The sequence below is a fragment of the Numida meleagris genome, chromosome 3 (assembly GCF_002078875.1).
Source record: "Numida meleagris isolate 19003 breed g44 Domestic line chromosome 3, NumMel1.0, whole genome shotgun sequence".
Taxonomy (NCBI): domain Eukaryota; kingdom Metazoa; phylum Chordata; class Aves; order Galliformes; family Numididae; genus Numida; species Numida meleagris.
The window spans coordinates 8,420,186-8,439,890 of record NC_034411.1 but is presented as its reverse complement, the minus strand read 5'-3'; the positions used below and the strand labels follow the sequence as shown (position 1 = coordinate 8,439,890).

General features: G+C 44.0%; 1 protein-coding gene across 9 annotated transcripts in view; it reads left to right on the top strand.

Moving 5' to 3' along the window:
* Positions 1 to 17,461, top strand: part of B3GNT2 (UDP-GlcNAc:betaGal beta-1,3-N-acetylglucosaminyltransferase 2) — an 18,018-nt gene extending 557 nt beyond the window's left edge. The window contains exons 1-3 of one of the 9 annotated variants that reach the window (XM_021390832.1): positions 457 to 1,212; positions 1,756 to 1,820; positions 15,026 to 17,461. In XM_021390832.1, coding sequence (XP_021246507.1) covers positions 15,035 to 16,228 — 1,194 coding nt within the window. In that variant the 5' untranslated portion in view covers positions 457 to 1,212; positions 1,756 to 1,820; positions 15,026 to 15,034 and the 3' untranslated portion in view covers positions 16,229 to 17,461. The other 8 variants (XM_021390834.1, XM_021390840.1, XM_021390838.1 and 5 more) reach the window with 8 other exon arrangements.

The window sequence follows — 19,705 nt, the reverse complement described above, 5'->3', positions numbered from 1 at the left end:
GGCGGTTATCCTCCTGCGAGCGGGGCGGGCGGCTCGAGGCCTCTCCCTCCGTGCGGTTTCGGCGCGGCGCGGCGAGCCCGACCCGGGGCGCTGCGCTACCGCAGTGCCGGCGCTGCTGCAGTCCCCGCGGGTCCGGCCCGCTTTGAGAGCGCTGCCTGCCGCGCCGCGTCCCGGCACGGCGCCTCTCGGCCCTGAGAAGTTCCGAGGCGTGCCGCGTTCCGTCGGGCGCGTCAGGTTAGCGGCCAAAGTGCGGCTCGCGGTTGTTTCGTCAGCCTGCGAAAACCCGCGGTGAGATCGAGCGGAACGGCCCTTCAGCCCGTGACCTCCCGGGTTGGTCATTAAACCGAGCGGGAGGGTTCGTGCGCGCGGTTCAGCCGTCGGCTTTTCCCGTGGTTCGTGTTTTAACGCCGAGAGTTGAAGGTGAGTGCGGAAGGATGCGCGTGGAACGGCGCCGTGAGCGCGTAACCGCGGCTCCGCACCGCCCGCCGGGTACCAGCGCTCTGCTTGTGCCCGCCGTGTCCCGTGGAGGGAATCCTGGCCCTCTGCTGAAGCGATCGATCGTCAGAACTTGCTTTGAGCAGTTCTGTCACCTGCGGGCTGGTTGTGCTTGGGCTTTTCTGTTGCTCGTCCCCACGTGCTATAAATAGAAGAGGAAAATGAGGTGCTGCTGTAGGAACTGGTCGTGAAGGTCGCGCAGTGCTGGTGCTCTGTCTGGCCGTAATGCAGCTCTGCGGGTCGCTCCTCGCGATCGGGACATCGCCGGTGGTCGCTAACCTGCTTAGTGCTGCCTGCGAGCTCCTCCTCAGTTTCTTCCTTCATTACCCTATGCTTCTGGGTAACGAGGATGCCGCTGAGGAAATCCGCGTATCGGTATCGAAGTAGCGCTTCCTCAGGCTTTGAAGAACGAGAGGAAGATAACATGTGTTTGCATTCTCTGCAGCCAAACAGGTGTCGCTTTCTGCGTGAGTAAGTTGCCCCGTATTTGGGGAGGGAGCTGCGGGGTTGGAGCATCCTTCTCCTTGCCTTGCTCGGTGAAAGGAGGCTCTGAGGAACAGGGCTGCAGGGACGTGCCCGGAGCCTCGGTGATCGTCACTGTGCTGCCACCTGGTGCAGCTGCTCCCGTAGCGGGGTTAGCTGTCCTACCTCTGCCGTGGGATGGAAGGGGAACGTGCGAGCAGCTCTGTCTAGATGCATCGAGGGATGGTGCTCCAGGTCTGTGTTGTACTGCTCCTGTAAAAATCCAGCTTGTTTTCATGTTTTTATGATGGAGCATTTTTTGCCCTAAATATTAGGGCCCAGCAGGCTTCTTACAAAGCTTCTTGAAACGGATCCTTCTGAAACTTGCCAAGAGTAAGCCAACAAGTCGAGCCAAAACCAAAAAAGCTGTTGTCAAAAGTATCCTCCTTGCTGCAGCGAAGGTTTCACGACTTGTTTCATTTAGTTTGATCCTGTATCTTTGTAGTAAGCACAGATCATGGAGGGAAAAAGAAAAGAATTTCCTTAAAGCATCGAGGCTTTTAACATGTCTGCTGTCTCATGTCTGCTGTTTCTGGAAGGCTGCAAGAATTGATCGGTTTCCAGAAGCTTGGAACAGACCTTCTATTACATCGCTAGCTGAGCTTTTTTTTCTCTAGTATGTATACTTGTTTATATGTTTTTCTGTTGCTGTGTGGTGGAAGAACGTAACTAGTTTTGAAGCAAGTAGGTGGGTATCCATTTACTTTTCTAATTTAAACTTTTACAATTTTTTTTCAGATACACCCACATTTAATCCTTCCTGGTTGTTTGTGAAAGAACCTCTTAAACCAAAAAAGTAACAGGTAATGTAGGAAGGAGGTGTGGTCGCGATGTTTTCGAGCACGAGGAATCGCAGCGTTAGCGTTTGATGTTTCTACCGTGGTAGGCTGTATTCAGAGAAGCACTAGGCACAGAGAAGGTGGTGTAGTCTGCAATGCTTAAGCGCTTGAAACCCAGCAAAAACAACCGAGTGAAGATAAAGTGTTTTGGGTTTATGGAGCTTGATCCTGCCCTTCTTTTTCACTGATTTCCTTGGGCCTTCTCGGATTTAAAAAATGGATATGCAAGGCTCCCCAGGTCTCTGGATCATGTAAAACACAGTGAAAAGCCAGCCTCGTTAAAATGTTCTGGGTGAGTTGAACAGAGGAGCGACTGAGCTGATGTCTCATGAGGAGCAATTAGCTCCTCCCTTTTAAATAAGGGAAGGAATCCCAGTGTGTGATGGGTGTGGTGCTGAGGTTTTTAAAGGGAGAGTTGATGTAGCAGTTTCATCGTGGTTAAGCAAGCTTTGTTGTTTGAGGGAGATAAAACAGCAAGCCATGAAAAACACTAACTTCGAACTGGTTGTGCCCGTCGTTACAAATAAATTCTGGAATTTGGCAGCTGATTAAATGACTTCAATCATAAGCCAGCTAGCTTAAACCAAATAAGCAAGTCATCTTGATTTTTGAGCGAATGACTAACGTTCTTCTCTCTCTGTAAGAGATGAATTCTCATTGGTAACGTGCCACCAGAGGGTACGGTGACCGGTTTGTGTGAAAGCAGTCTGAGTGTTGCAGTACTGCTTCCTGCTGCTCCACTCATCCTCCCCTGGCTGCTCTGTGCAGTCCCACGTGTGGGCCTGTGTTGGGAAGCAGCCCTCTGACAGAGGGAAGCTGTGAAAACTTCCAGCTGCACGTGAAGGCGCGTTGTCAGAGCTGCTGTTGTGCCGGGGTAACTGTCTGCGGCTGTGTTGTGGGCCGCATTGAGGAACTGATAGGGTTGGGAAATAACCTTCCCATTTGCTGATCCATTTGCTTATCTTCAGCGCTGTGTGATGTAACGCAGCGAACTATGCAAATCTGGGAAAGGCTGTTGAGTGTACGGAGCGCTGCTGCTGGATGTCAGGCTGCGCTGGGAAGTTGCTCTGTTTTACCTTACTTGGGTCATGATTTTTTCAAGTCAGTGGTTGTGGATGGTGGTCTCGAAGTTGGACGATGTTACTGCAACCCCTCGATTTGCTTTTGAATAAAAATAAGAAGTGAAAGAGACACAAAACGGCTTGATATTGGTGAGTTAAACCACTGTCAGTTATAGTGGATTCTTGATATTACTGTGCAGGTACCAGGTGCAGAAGTTCCTGGTTGCATTTAGAAGTCTAATCAGGTTATGTGCTTGTCTGCTCTTAACATCAATGGGAATGAAGCGAATGGGAGTTAATTGCTTAACCTGCTTAAAGGTCTTTTGGAAAATCCTTGAGGTATTATATGCATCTTTAGCTGCTTACAACTGGGGGAAGAATTGCTCCCTTTTCCTTGAACTTGGTAGACTGGAGTAAGATCTGTGTTTCATGTTCTGCAAGTTTGAAGGAAAAGAATGAGCTTCCCTATTTCACAGCTCCACTCATTTTCTCAACTATAAATGAATCCTGCAGAAAGGTGAAAACAGTCTTCTCTGTATTAGTTATTTACACTTGAAACCCAAAAATCTTTTCACGTATTTGCATTTGTAAGCGTGTATTTGATTTAGTACTGCAAATAGGCAAATCCAGAAATTTGGACCAATACACTCACATCGTTAATCTGGTTTGATTTGACACGTGGTTGATTAACTGCATAGCACTTACATGGGCTGGGAGAGGTGTCCTGAGATGGCTGGGAAGGTTTTCTGTGCTGTGGTATCCCATTGCCCAGTGTCTGGCTACAGAAACAGCAAATCCTGGAAGCTGAATGGAAATGGGTGTCTCTTTTAACCCTGAAGTGGGATGGTGTGAAGGTAATCACCTAATCAGGCATACCACATTACAGCATCCTTGCTTTTAAAATGTGCTTCTTAGTAGTGTGGCTTATGTCTGTCAGGCAAGAAGATACGGTGGGAGCAATATTTGTGATGTGAAGTGTAATGCTAAAGGGACAGTTTTGTTAGTTGACTAAATAGTCAGTGTTGTGTGTGCTGGCATAAAGGTTACTGGAATGTGGTTATGGCAGCAGTAATGACTGGCTTTAAGATAACACTGGCCGAGATGCCAAGGAGATGATCTGGCTTGTTTGTGGATACTATGGTTATTTGCATCTTCAGTAGATAGGCTAAACCTGTTTAATTTTTACTAATCCAGCATAAATGTACAAAGCAGGACAGTGCCTGTCCACCAGACTTTAAGTCCCCCCTGCATGCAGCAGTCAGGCTCGCAGCGCTAGCCCTTTGCTCTGACGGCGAGCCCTGGTGCTCGGTATCGGGGGGCAGGTGGGAGTGGTTACCTGCTTCCTTGTCCTTCCAGCACTCAGGGAAGGACAGTGTTCCAGTTGAGCTGGCTGCCCCCAGCGAAGAACAGCCCATGGGCACAGGTAGCGGGAAGGGGTAGAGCTCACCGACTGCAGCAGAGGAAGCATCAGGGGTTGGAAGCCGAAGGCTGGCAGCTTCTGGCGGCCCGGTGCTGCTGCTCGCCTGGCCAGCCAGCGCAGCCTTGCTGCGTGCAGGGCGGTGAGCGGGAGCAGCAGAGCGCTGTGATGTGAGAGCAGATAAATAATGGGATCTGCTCTGGTCTCGGCTTGCCTCTTGTGCGCTGCTAGGGCGTGCGGCGCAGCGGTGAGCGAACCCGCTGACGGCAGCCAGCTGGGAGCTAATTGCACTCTTATTGTTAGGTTCTTTTTTCAGCCTCTTCGGTTCCCTGAACTGACGCGGCCCCGTCGCTTTGGTGAAGGGGACTGTGCAGTCAGCAGGGGAAGAAATAAATAACAAGAGTACGTCAGCTGTGACTGACGCTGTTTTAAACTGCTGTGGATCTGTTCCCCACCTGAAACTGGAGTGATGAATGACCATTTTCTTCCGAGAATTACTTCTCTTTTTTTTTCCTCTTCAACCTCCTCTCTGAATTCTTTATGATTTACTGTTCATCCAAGATGGAGTCTTCTCAGAGGCATTTTAAAAACTGAAATTTGTGAATCAGAAGCTGCCAGCTCTGGGTTATTCCTAACAAACGTCACAATTCATAACTCTAAAGCCCGAACAACGTGTGGCTTTTGTGTACCGGGTTGGGAAAAACATGTCGCTCTCCCTGCTGTAAGCCCTCAAATACTGAGGGATTAAACTTTGGTGTTTTTACAGCAAGTTAAGACCTTACCCTAGGTTGTCAGCTTGACATTTCAATTTTATTTTTTTTTAATCCTTGTTGCACACTCGTGCTCAGTTGATTGCGTATATCTCGATCTCCTGCGGGGACACTTGGAACAATTCAGATATTCATCGATCATTCTTTTAGCTGATTCAGGGATTTAATTTTCACCTAACTGAATGCTCTGGTGACGGAGCCGGGCCACTTGTGGCTGAGGCAGCGGTGGGCCCTTGCTGGAACACGTTCTCCTCGCCTCTGGCTTGGGTGAGGTGTGAGGGGCTGCATGCGGAGGCCTGCACTTTTCTTGCCCCTCAGAGCAGTGTCTTTGGCAGGGATGGCTCAATCATCCTTGTATCCTTGTCTTCCATTGTCGCTGCACAGGTTTTTTTGTTTTTTTTTTTTTGCAAGCAGCTGCCTGGAATATATGGAAGTTGATTATAGGGAAAAGAGCAAGTTGGTAAGACTAGCATAAGAAAGTTATTTGGTGTATTTACATGGCGCTACGTCATAGTCACTATCAATGTGCGTGGAGAAAATCTTTCACTCATTCTGTAGTTAAAATTGTGAGGTTTATTCTGTAAGCCAGCTGAGGTTCACAAAACTGGCTGTGATTTACTGTATGAGATTTTATATGGAGAAAATGCTGTGTTTAATATTGTATAAAGCATACTTTGAAGGTGCATTCTCTCACATATCTCAGATCTGTAGGTTGTGTAATAACCTTCACATGCTTTTTATAGAATTCATTATGAAGTAGCAAACACAGCAGTGATGTTAATTTCCATCTTACATGTTGTTTGAGGCTGTTCTTTATTGCTGCATTTGGTCTACTACAGGAAGCAGAATACAAAACACAGTACGAACAGACTTCTCGGAATGTCACCTTCATAAAACAGGAGCTGTAAGACCAAATGAGGAGGTGCGTTCAAGTGCAGATCATTGCTTTAGTGCCTGGTAAGTCAGCCAGAGGCTAGAAGGACATTCCTTCATTTTTGTGATGGTTTTTCCTTGGATGATAGCAAATTTTGGATTGTTGCAGAAAGTTTGCAGGCCTGGTTTGGATAACTAAAAGAACGGGCCTTGTGAGTACCACACTGTAAAATCTTAAAGGCTTTTTTCCAAGTTTGTTAAATTACCATTGGACTGAACTATACATGAGCACTAGAGTAGCTTGTCTTGAGTGTATGAACTACAAGGGGTGGGAGGAAAGCGTTCCTGTGACATACTGGATTAGTTGCCACATGGAGTGAGATCTTTGTGTGGGGAAGTTGTGACAGTTTATCTTTCCTTCCTTTTTTTTTTTCTTAACACTTCAGTTGGAAACAAGGGATTTTCACCCATCTGTTCGCAGGCATGTGTTTGTTCACCTTATTTTTAGAAGGTGGTCCAAAGCTTTTTTTCCCTGAGACTGAAAATGTGAGCTGCCGAATGAATAGGGAATGAATGGTGCAGTTATTTCCTGAAGTCTGTAAGTAGCTCTGATGCTGCTGCAGGAGAAGGTTTTGTTGCAATTCGGGAGGGGAGTCGGGACAATTTAGAACTTCTTGATGCCAGGAGGCTTTACTTCAAGGACGAGAGCCCATTTGAAAACCCTTCTGTAGGAAGAGGGCTTCAGGTGGGCTATTGGAAAAGGAGGGACAATGAAGAGCTTTGTCACTAGGGTAGCTCCAGAGCTTGAGGTTTCGAGGTGAAGATGTTTTCTGTTGTGTAAGAGGAAGGAACTAAAGCCTCAATTCTCTTGTACCAGTTTCAGACTTGAAAAGCTAGCGTGCCACCTCTAAGATAAACCTGTGGTGGAGCTGGAGGCTGCCCAAGTTTATTCCTGTAGCTGCTGTGGAGTTATGTTTGTGAGCTGGCTGAGTGCATGGGTCAGGGTTAGAGGGAGTAGAAAACAGTGATTCACCAGGAGGCAGCACCTCTGTGGCACAGAAATGCTTGCTTTGTTAGAAGACAGGCAACACCTAACGATCCTACTGTTGTGCTGTCAGTTTCAGGTGAATGTTTGTGTTCAGGAAGGCTTTCCTGTTTTCATTCCTGTCTCCGAAAAGAGAGGGAGAGCCTGTCTGGGAAGGGACTTACCTTCCTCCCTTTATCCATGCCATGACATATTAAATGTAGTACAAAGCTGATAAACCATCTGTGATTCTGTTTGCTGTATGTTCCGTTTCCTTAAATGATAAGGCATGGTCTGGGAGAAACTAGTTTAGTAAGTAACACTGGGAACGTTAAGGCTTCAGGTCCACTTAATCAGCCAAAATGAGTGCAGATTAGTGATAATTGGTGGGTGCTAGAAACTGAATTGAGATGATGTAACGTTCCATGGGTCACAAGATATCGCTGACTTTCCATGACAGCATGAATGACGGAAACTGAGGACTTTGGTCTGCTCAGCATTGGCCCTACCTGCCGTAAATGAGGAAGCTTCTTAAGCTGATGGGAGCGTGCAGAGATGTTTGTGGGAAGTCGTATTTCTCAAACTCTGCTTATTTTTTTTAATTCTGTTATGTTTAGCAAGGCTGACTATGATATCTCTCATACTAAGTACTGTTGATACATGGCTCTAACAAGAGTCTTCACAAACTCCTGTGAGCTTTAAGTACTAAATGTTTTCTTGGTTGCCATATCAAAGATGATTTAATAGAAGTGGCCAAGGAAGAATGACAAAGACATTAGAGATGCAGAAGGCTTCCAGAAATAACAAGGCTGCAGCTATTCACCCTGCAAAGAAGGAACAGAGGGTATATAGAGGTTTGCTATGTAGGTAGTACGGCAAACACAGGGAAAACTGAAAATTTTCTGTTTATTGTACTTCCATAGAGTTCCCTTTCTGCCTGATAACAGAAAAGCAAGTCATCTAGAGTTCTTTCTGCAAGAATTGAGAAATTCATTGCCAGTAATTCACTGTCAGTGCCTCCCTTCAAAGAGGGAGTAGACAAAGTGAAATTAGCTTCAGTAACGGTAACTAAACACGGTTCAAAGGTAGTTCTGGCCCAAAAAGCACTCACGTACCTTACTGCAGCAAACCAGGTGAGTATTACTAAAGAAATGCCTCGCTGTACTAGTGTTGGGGTTTTCTTTGCTATTGTTATTATTATTTTTTTTTAAGAGGAAAAGTTTGAGACTGCGCCGAAGATAACCAGTAGGAAACAGAATGTAAAGCTAGATTGGCTGTCAGTGAGACTATTTGCAGTTCCTTCTGTGTTGAGCTGTGTTCTGAGCAGACACAAGCACGTCTTCCTGTCTGCTTTGTTTTTTGGATTGCAGAACTTCACACCCAGGTTGCACTGGTGACTTTTGGTATTAAAATATATATGAATTTCTCCCAAAAGCAAATAGTCTACTGAAAGACGGTTCAAAATGTGTGTGAAAATTAATGTTAGAATAAGCATCAGCTGCTCAGAATTTCTTTGCAGTGTGCTGTTCTGATAACTTTCTCCCAACTGGAATGCTGCTGTGTTTGTGGAGCACAGAGAATATTGGCTGTTACTCAGTGGTAGCCACTGCAACGCGCTTCTGCAGAAGCAGAATGCTAGGATCTGCTGACTGCACGCCAGTTCTTCAGATGTTCTTCATTTGCACTGTGTAAACGTGGACTTGTGTGAAGTCCTGAGATACAATTGTGTGTAGGTAGAAAGATAAATAGTGTTCAAGTTCTTCAAAGTTGGAAACAACCCAGACTTTTTTAATAACTGATCAGGTATCTTAGCCTTTTTATGTTCTGAAGATGTTGCTGGTCATGCTATGAGCAGGAATGAGGTATTAAAAAACCTGGTGCATCTCACACGAGGGTAGAGAGACTGTGCATTGTTTATGGTTGTTTGAGTGCTTTTTTTTGTAGTACTATCTTCAGAACTGTAGTGCTGCTATTACTAACACAACCAGAAGCTGTGTGTGTAAGGGATACCAGGTTTCAGGATGAAGTTATGTGCTGAGATCAGCCTGCCATAGCCCCGCTGCAGCTCATCTCTACAGAGGGCTTGCAGAAAGGTGGAAGGCTTTTAGAAAACTGAATTACAGCTTTGTTTTGACTTCTGAGCTTACATGTTGAGACTTGAGATCAGTGAGTATCATGAGTAAGTAAAAGCATAAAGGACAAGTGTTTTAATAGCAAGTGGCTGGTCTTGGAGTCAAGAAATCAATGTTCAATATGTCTAGAAAGAGTACTGTTTTCTTTAACACTGCTATGATCTTGAACACAAGTGAACGCCCTTGTGCAGGTCAGGGTTGTGCTGTGAACCTGCCTGCTGGCTTAGTGCTGTTTTGCATCATGCCCAGTGGTGATTTTAATACACGTTAGTTCTTTATTTGAAAAGGAAATGATGGAGCCCACTTGCAGCAGTAATTCCTTTTTTAGGTGTTGAACAGTTGCCAACGATCTGTCCACTTGCATAATTTATCTTGGCCTTAGGTATGGGCCGAGTACTTAAGCACAAGGAAGAAGACTTTTGTTATTCTCTCAGTATTAAGATACAGGAGATAGCGATTTTTTTTTCACTTTTATAGCACCCATTCTTTGATTTCCTGTTAGAAGTATGCTGTGAACTCCATTGCAAGGGTGGAGCTTGGGATGGGAGCTCGTCTATGCGCTGAGACTGATGCAGTTGTAGAGAGCTGCAAAGGAAACTTCAGCATCGCAACTGGGCATCACAGTATGAGGCTCCTCTGCTTAATCAACCCAAACATCAGGAGTGATCAACCAATACAGTCACTGCTTGGTGTATGAATAGGAGACTCTTTGAGACAAGAATTGCTAATAAGGAGCTTGTAGTAAAATAAAGCTAGTTCTACTCATTCTGAAAGTTATATTCCTGGAGGTGACACGATAGCTACCATGTAAGTAGTTAATGCTCTGGTATTGTTAACATTCAGTCGGTGTTCAGCTGAATGTATGCAAAATGAACTATACAAACTTGGTCTGACTTGGGGGTAATTTTTTTAAGTTTCTTGCTTCTCTAGTATTGGTGGGCTTGCCTGTCAAAGTGTATCCATTTGCCCATTGGTTTGGTGCTTATCCGTGGCCTTTGTTAGGAGGGCGTTCCAAAAGAGGCCTTTCTTTGTCCCTCCTTGTGTTAGAGCAAAACCTGCCAAAATCTCAGTGTTGAAGCAAGTTCCAGGTCTTCAGAATTTCTTAGCGGATTGATTATATGGGGCTGCACTCAGTGTCTCCGGATAGAGGTGTGTGTTTTGATGCCTTGCTTCAGAGGCAAGTTAGTGCACCCTCTGAATCCGTTGTGCTTCCTTGTCTTTATCTGATAGAGGATTGCTTTCTGAGCCTTTTTTGTAGCTACTTCCGTGTAGCATCTGCCTCTTCTTCCAACAGCTACACTTCAGAGGCTTCACATTGCAATGTTTTAATAGCGCTCGGGTAACAAATAAAGCTGCAAATTGTCATCATGTGTTCTGTGTGCTAACTTTATGAAGTGATTACAGTAAATAGAATGCTGTAACAGAGCTAATCAGAATTCATCTGCAGTATCCAAGCTATGGTGTATGACGTTCATGCGATGAATCACATATGGCCTTAGCATACACTTGGAGGTGCTGGTTCTTGGTTTTGACCTTGAGCTTGGCCCTTCCATTGGGGGTACCTGGCCTCCTCTTGCTTAGATGGAAGAATTCAGACAAAGAGTAGCTTTTGTGATACCTGGAAATGCATGGAGTGCACACACTCATTTTGTACCAACTGTTCTAAATCTCTGAACAGGTTCCTTACAAACTCCTGGAATATGTTCACTCTTGAGATAAAGCATAAAATAATGTTATTTAGAAACAATCAGTGAGCACTTTTTCTCACTGTTTTTCAATAAGGTTATGTGGACTTAATTTTTTTTGGATGCTTGAAATCTTTTCTTGCAGCTCATGGCTTCTGTGTCAGTGAGAAATAGTTGTGGCAAATGTCCCGTCCCCTTTCCCCCACCTTGTGTGGAATGAGTCTTTTCAAGTACTGTTTTTGCAGCAGGCCCTTGGTTTACCTACAGTATGGTTAATATTAACCCCTTTCTTCTTGTCACGTGGGTGTTTCTAAAGGCTTTGAACAAGTGGATGCTGTGTGCAGTTGTGTCAGTACCACTGTGCAGCTGGAAGTTGCATAAGCAGAAATGTAAGGTTTGTGTAACTCTTGAAATGATTGCTAGAACTGTCTTCAGATCAGGGTAGCTGAGAAGCTGAAAGCAAACACTGAAAACCTGGGTGTCAGATCACCTTTGAATGTCGGTATCACATCCCAGCTGGAGCTGGGACAAGGTTTTGTCGGATTTTTTCGTTCCCGTGGTTCTGCATGCTGTGTTTTGCTTTACCAATATACAGCGTGTGCTCGTGTTTTACTTTTTGTGCAGACTAGCTATGCATGCTCACCTTTTCTATTTTTAAAAGCCAAAAACAGCAGGATTTTTTCAAGTAAAGTGTCGCTTTGTACTGCTCTTCTTAGTTCTTCAATGAGTTTTTATACTGGTTTTGTTGGATAGATGTGAGTATGAACTAGATCGCTTTTAGTTTGTTTTTGGCTTCCCTAGCAGATCTTCCCTTCTCATCAGTCAAAGGAGAGGCAGCTGGAAGTTTTGTAATGCAAGTGGTGATAGAAGAAGCTATTACTGGAGTAGGAAAAGTGCTTGTGGTCTGCCCAAATTGCTGCCAATAAGCTGTGAGTGGGAGATGGGTGCCCTCGTGTACTCCGTGGTGCTGTTCCATAGCAGGCTGCTTAGGGCACTCAGTCTCCATTGCACTTCGGTCGGTCACTGCCGTGTCAGCAAAGCAGATAAGGAACAGAGAACAGAACAGTGTTAAAAATACAACTTCCTCTTCCCCCGTTTTTATGAGGATTGTAATGCTGTTCCCTTGATGTGAAATGGCCCGGCTGGCATCATCATATTGCTTCCTTCTTCAGTTATCATGATATGAGTTAATATTAACTGCAGGCTGTTTAATATCAAACTGTGTTTGATGGGAATAGCCTTTTGGATGTCTGTTGATTGTCTTTGACTTGCTTTTAGTTCAAGACCTCAATCAAGTGTTTAACACAATCCCTCTTTTGGTTTTTGTTTTTTTTTTTTAGATAAAGGTTGCCTTTTCAACACAGCTGTTTTTTATTACTTTTCCTTGCATTGATACTTTATGTTATGTCACCTGTCTTTGCTCAGAAATATAAATTTTATCGGTGATGTTGTATAGCTTTTTAGAAAGCAAGACTGAAAATGATTCCAGAAGTGCTCGTTTGTGGGACTGATAACATTTATCATACATTATTTGATGGAACTGCTGTGATTTTCCCTAGACTGGTATTTTTCTTAAGAAACATTGTGCCAAGTCTAACCAATGGAGGTTTTGCTGTCTGATTTGCTGCGGGGAATTGCTGCCGGTGTGGGAATAAAGCAAAGATTGAGGAAGATCTTGTAGATACCAAATTTGAATGCTTACCCCAAAGACTTAGAGATCGGAAAGATTGTCATTGAAATAGGCTGTGCCAATGGTGTGTCATTGTATTGGAAATGATCTTAGCATCTAGAAGATTAATTGCAAAAGTGTTGAATGCTGGTGGTTTAGTAGCTAGGGGCGGTGAACAGATCAGCTGCTTAGTGCTACATATTCTGGAAAATCAGGCTGTGACTGAGCTCTTGGCAATCCGTATTTGCAGTCACTGGGTGAGCCTCTCACCCTGCTGTCTCAGGAGTACAGAGATCATAGGTGAAGTACCACGTCACTTGTTGTTCCACTGCGGAGTGCTATAAAACCGCTTGAGGACGAGGTGTGTGAGCACTGAGAGGCACGCGGAGCTGCAGGGAGTGGTGTGAGCCCTGAGACAGCTGCTTTCCATCCAGTATTTTAGTGTGTGCTTAAGAGACAGAGTCCGGAACACTGTTACCTGATGATCTGGTTGTAGCTGAAGCTGCAGTGCTTGTAACAGTTCAGGTATTAGTGTACATGATGACTCTGGCCACGGGTTTTTGTCTTTGAGGCATGGAAGAAAGCGACTTTAAACTTAGAACAGCAGACTTCAGAGCTGGCTGAGAGCAGGACATTAAGTAATAGTGGCTTGAGCATATACGAAGATACGAATGCAGATGCAACATGAGGTCAAATGAAGGAAGAACAGGCATTTCTCTGTGGTTCTAGGAAGTGTTTCTTTTTTAAAACTTTCTTCTAACTGCTGATTTATCTGCTGTGTGGAGAGAAGAGTAAGTACTTGGTGTACTTCTCAAGTGCACCTTCCTGACTGCTGTTGCTCCCTGACTTCTATGCTAACATCTACAACTGGGCTTTTGTGTTATTTCACTTGCTTTTTCTGGTCTTGCTTTAATCACTTACACTTCAGGCAAATGAAAGCTTCTTTGCAGAGTTCTATATGTATCTTAAATGGAGCCTTAATGTAACTCTGTTCATCCTGAATTTTCTAGTCTGGCTTCTGAATTTAGAATGAGCTGTTAAAATTTTGTGTAGTTTTTACACTAGTTCTCTACCCTCTGGGCTGGTAAACTGTTTTCATGTTATTTTTGAGGAGCACTTTTGGGTTGCTTCATGCACTGTTTCTATGTCTCTCGTTCTGACAGCTGTGAAGGAGAGAGGAGCTGATGCATTCTCTCTCTGTAAGAACTGGACACGGGTCTCAGAATAGCTTGTGCTGCAACAAAGACATGTACCCTTACTATTCCTGGTCTTACAAATGTTGGGAACCTCTGCTTTTTAAAAGTCTTTTCAGTTGCTTTTTCTTCTGTAGCAGTAGTTACAGTTGGCTTTCAGCTGCCATTCTCTTTCTTTTCTACTTGGAGGGGAAAAAAAAAGTCAAAATTTGGGATATCTTCGTCTGTCTGCAGAGTTCTGACTGTCAGCAGTGCAGCTGGTTGGTTTTGTCAGGCTCTCTCCTATGGAACAGCCAAGTGAAATGGATGGAAACAACCTGTATACTTGAAAATTCAGCTTTGCTTATTTTGTAGTTGGAGGGTAGAAGAATACAAGTATAAAAGCTTGAAACTCAATTTTAAAAGAAAACTGCAATTCATACTGTACTCTTAAAGCTCACCTTGCTAGCAAAATGAAAGTTTTTCTGCCCCTCTTTGCTAAGCTGAGGGCTCAGATTCTGGAGGTTGGCGGCCCTGTCTGTGGCAGGGGGGTTGAAACTTGATGATCCTTGGGGTCCCTTCCAACCCAAGCCATTCTATGACTAATTACTGAACAGTCACATGTTTCAAGGAGACTTAGACAAGGATTAAAATCTGCTTGAACCTTGACATGCTGTAAAATGCTATATAAATAGCATATTATTCCACTTCCTTAAGTAGGAAGTGGAAATTTTATGTTCTTACATCATGTTTGCTGATGGAACCCCAAACCTGACCAGCTACAGGTGTGTGTGTATTAGAGGTAGATTAGTCTTAATTTTTTTGAGTGTAGGTGGAATTTTGTCTTTAGGTTACTGTCTTACACATTCCTTGCAGAACCGTGGGGGTCAGAAGGGACCTTTGGGGATCATCAGCCCCCTGCTAAAGCAGGTTCCCTGCAGTAGGTTGCACAGGAAAGTACCTCGCTGGGTTTTGGGTCTCCTTCTCTGGAGATGTTCTGCAGCCTGTTCCAGTGCTCTGTCCCCCTCACAGCCAAGAAGTGTTTCCTGATGTTCGTAGTGGAACATCCTGCGTTGCAGGTTGTGCCCGTTGCCCCTTGTCCTGCTTCTGGGCACCACCAGAAGGAGCCTGGCCCCATCCATTTGACTCTTGCTTGTTAGGTACTTATAAGCATTGGTAAGGTCCCCTCTCAGTCTTTGTCAGGCTGAAGGGTCCCAGGTCTCTCAGCTTTCCCTCATAAAGATGATGTTCCAGGCCCCTAATTATCTCTGTGGCCCTACTTAATCTGAAAGTAGTTTGCATTTTTATGAAAGCGGGAATTTGATAGGAAAGAAAACTAAAAATCTGTCATTTCTTCTCTTTTCAGATATGAGAAATGAGTGTTGGACGCAGAAGATTAAAGCTGCTGGGAATTCTGATGATGGTAAACATTTTTATCTATGTGATTGTGGAAGTCTCAAAAAGCAGCAGCCAAGACAAGAATGCGGGAGGCGGTGTTATTATACCACAGAACATTTTTTGGAGAAAATTTATTCCTCACAAAGCTTATTGGAACAGGCAGCAGCAGAAACTTGAACTGTTGTACAACCCGATTCTGAGTCTGCTTTCCAATATGACTGTGGAAGAGAACTTAATTTTGAACTCGAGCATTCTCAGTTCCTGCGACCCTGACCCGTGGGTGACTTCAGAGGTTAGCGACTTTGCAAGTTTGCCAGAAAGATTCAAAGACTTTCTCCTCTATTTGAGGTGTAGAAATTACTCATTAATAATGGATCAGCCAAACAAGTGCAAACATAAACCTTTTCTGCTGCTGGCCATTAAGTCACTTATACCACATTTTGATAGAAGGCAAGCCATTAGGGAATCCTGGGGCAAGGAAATAAAATCGGGAGATATAACGGTCAAAAGAGTCTTCTTACTTGGTCAGACCCCACCGGAGGATCATTTTCCTGACCTTTCAGACATGGTAAAATTTGAGAGCGAAACTCACAAAGACATTCTCCTCTGGAACTACAGAGACACTTTCTTCAATTTAACTCTGAAAGAGGTACTGTTTCTTAAGTGGGTGAGCAGCAGCTGTGCGGATGTCCAGTTTATTTTTAAGGGTGATGATGATGTTTTTGTGAATACCCATCAGATCCTGGATTACTTGAAGAGTTTGTCGAAGGACAAAGCCAAAGACTTGTTTGTAGGTGATGTGATCAAAGATGCTGGACCTCATAGGGAAAAAAAGTTGAAGTACTACATCCCAGAAAGTGTTTATGAAGGTTCGTATCCTCCGTATGCAGGAGGCGGTGGGTTTCTGTACTCTGGTGACTTGGCATTGAGACTGAACAATGCGTCTGACCAGGTACTCCTGTATCCTATTGATGATGTTTATACTGGAATGTGCCTTCAGAAGCTTGGGCTTGCTCCGGAAAAACACAAAGGTTTCAAAACATTTGATATTGAAGAGAAATACAGAAACAACATATGTTCCTACACAAATTTAATGTTAGTGCATAGTAGAAATCCTCAAGAAATGATTAAGATTTGGACAAGCTTGCAAGATCCACACTTAAATTGCTAAAGCAATGTGCATACATACCTTAAGTCCAGATAGCTTTCCAAGTTGGGGTCTGACTTTCTCGCTGAACCGTTGAAGCTCTGTTTAACAGTTCTTTCCAAATTTTCTCAAGAAACTTTTCTTCATGTACTTCTGAAAAGTGACAGTAGTCATAGTGAGAGGATGGCACAAAGACTCGGTCCTGTTTTTCCACTGTCCTGGTGGTCGTTATGTTTCAGTATCCATCTAAATTTTTAAAAGGACTGGAAGTAAGTGGCTGTCAGCAGCTGATGCGCTGTTGTGAAAGCAGGGATCGCGTACCACGGGGCATCTTCCGTTAGCTGTGGTGGCAGCAGATACATTCTTTTTCCTTGAGTTGTGTTTGTGTGTGGACACCACTGTAAATTTGGAACTCACAAATTGGGGGAATGCTGTTTTACTCTAAATAGAAAACACTTTTATGAGACTTTTTTTTTAATTTATAGTTTTCAGTCTTTATGCACCCTGGACAAGTGTTTTCTCCTTTACGTAGTCTTTTGTGCAAAGCCTGCCCGTGTGTGAAGGATTTACCCTTTTATTAGATTTTTTTTTAAACAAAAAAAAGACATCATATGGTTTCAAACACCCCATAAAAGATCTGAACGTATAAAGGAAAGGAAGAACAAGTTTTGTTTGTGGCAGTAGGTACCGTTCTTTTGCTGTCCACCCTGAGCTTTACATATAGGGTAATGCTGACTGTGTTACTCGTGGTATCCGTGTGAAAAGCTGCTCTGGTCCGTCCCTGTTCTCTGCTTTGGCGCTGAAAGCGATCAGGTAGCTGGTTTGATAAAACTAACTGAAATTGCACATTGCTTACAAGAGCATGGTTTGGATCTCCTGTAAAGCAGTAGCAAGTGTAGGATTGTGCAGTTCCTAACGGGTTTGAATTTTGAAGTAAAATTTGAAGTTGCATGATGTCTCATGTAGAGTTAAACATGTTCTCAAAAGTCAGATTTTCTTCTGTATTTCCACATCTTGCTTATGAGAGCTATTCTAAATAGTGATTGCTTCCTTTGTATATGTAGAAGTGCCTGTCTATTTATTGTTCAGATGGAAGACCAAAACATTTTCTTAAATATATTTTGTGCAACATTTTATTTGTATAGTGTCGTCACTCAGATATTTAAATAGAGCATGATATTTTAAACCTGTGAGATGTGTAATGTTAAATAAAGCTAATTGTTATTTTTGAATTTGAAAAATAAAATGTGATTTAAATATTTCTCGCAGTGCTTCATTTCTGATGCAGCATTGACTGAACTGCGCTCTCCTGTATGGTGTTCAGTAACACGTTTTAGGAATTAAAAGGGTTTATTCAGCAGCTTTGACGCTTGTCTTGCCGCTTGCTCTGGTGGTGTGCCCTGAGGTTTGGCACCAGCTCCTCGTCACTGCTGAGAAATGACACCTCTCTGAAAGCTGCAGACTCCTTTGTGCCTGTGTTATTTCCTACTCTGTTCTTCCTAGCCAGGCTAAGCTCTCTGTTTTTCTAAATACTGTTGTGGGATTTTTGTCAAGGAGTTTTGGAGCGAGGGAAGGAAGAGAGAATGGAGAATGCAGGTGGTGGAATACGTTTGGTGATAAATTCTAGGGAAGGATCAAAGAGTTGATTGCACAAACAAAGGGACGGGGGAAGAGATGAAAAACTGAATGTTATGAGTAAGATGGGGTGGAGTGCATGTGTGATACTAACCGGTTAGTGAAATGGGTGGGATTTGTGGATGCCAGTGTTAATCATTACTTTACACTGTTCCATAACCATGAGGTAAAAAAATAAAAGGCCTCGAGTAGGACTGAAGTGAGTAAGGAACAACAGGCTGAGAGATACTGGCCAGGGGAAGTGCTGAGAGAAGGCATCAACCCAGCTTTGAAGTGACGCAAGCAAGGAAAAGGAAGGAGGAGGAGAAAGCTGAGCGAGTAGCCTCACTGGCTAAATAGCTAAAAAATAGCAGAGGGGGAATTGGACTGACTGCTCCTGCTTGCTCCCGGTGAGGAGACACCGGCGTCTGTCCTTTGTCCTCCTCCTGTCCACTCCCATGGAGGAGTTCTCATGGAAACAGCTGGAGTCTGTGGAGTAGAGTAAACCAAGTGAAAACAAAGGGAAATGGGCTGCAACAAGAAGGATCAACGTGTGAATGCCTGCTGTGGTATATAATTAGGGATGTAGGGATTTAGGAACAGTTGGGAATGGGAGATGGCAAGCCTTAAAAAAGCAGAGTGTTAGGATGTTGTAAGTTATGTTGCTGAGGGGGTGGCAGGTCCCTGGTTTGCTGGGGCATTGGTGGTTCCTAGCTGCTGAAAAAGAAAATGAGCAGTGAGTAACTTCTTTGATATATATTGGCTTTCTGTGAAGTAAAGTTGAGAAAACTGAGCAAGAATTGATTCTTACTGATGGGTTATCAAATGTATCAGTGGCTTGTTTGGAATTACTTGGTGAGAAATGGTTTGGGGAATGTTAAGAGCTTTATCGTGGATTATTTAAGAGGGAAGAAAGAGTCTGCTAAGGTGGCGTGAGGAAATTTGACTGTAATGAAAGTAGCGGGAATAGTGGGATGTGGTAACTGGAACACGGTTTTTAGATTTAAATGTGGTTGAAGTCTTCCCGGAATTCAGCAGGGAAAATGAAGCGCTTCAGTGATTAAATGACACTGCATCAGGTTAAGCCATTAAAATGCATTAGCTCCTTTGTATAAAGGCTCAGGCCTTTGCTTCCCAGTCCAGTTGGGAGGAGGAAATAACAAGCCTTGGGATAAGGAAGGTAAGTGAGCTAAAATTAATGCGCGGATTACAACATTTATCTTCCAGAAGTCATCTTTTTTTTCTCTAAATATAACTTTTCTGTGACTTGGAGCATATATACCCTTGTGTTTGAATTCCACTGCGCTCCCTCCCCCGCGCACCCCCATTATGCATTTTTTATTTTTATGTAAGTTTGAGTGAAGTGTCGCACCTGACTGGATTGGTGATAAGAACATTCTTGGAAATCCTTTCTGTTTCTCAGCGTATTGTTGAAAGCACTGAAACTTGAGTTTTGGCTGGAGAATAACAGACGCAGATTAGAATGTCATGGAAGTTTTGTGTTAGGTCAGCCGTTCGGTTCGGATTCATCGAGGATTCACGCAGGTGATTCTTCGTCTGGGACTCTGTGCGGTGGTAATGAGCGATCCAGCTTTCACCCCGCGCTGGTGGCTTTCAAGCAGCTGACTCCCTGAGATCTGGTCACCTTTCCCTTCCAGCTTATTACGCCTCGTGTGCATAAGATTGTCGCTGAGTCTGTTTTGCCTGAGGGCACCAATCCAAATGAGTTCATGTCTATTTCCTTTTCACAGGGTAATGTCAAACCGACTTAGCAAGCAAATAGGGCAGGGAGCTTCTTAATGGATTCCATTTACAGATGGTACCTGGAGATGGCCAGGGAAGAGGAATGTCAATCAGCATGAGCACAAAGCATCACTCTTCAAATTC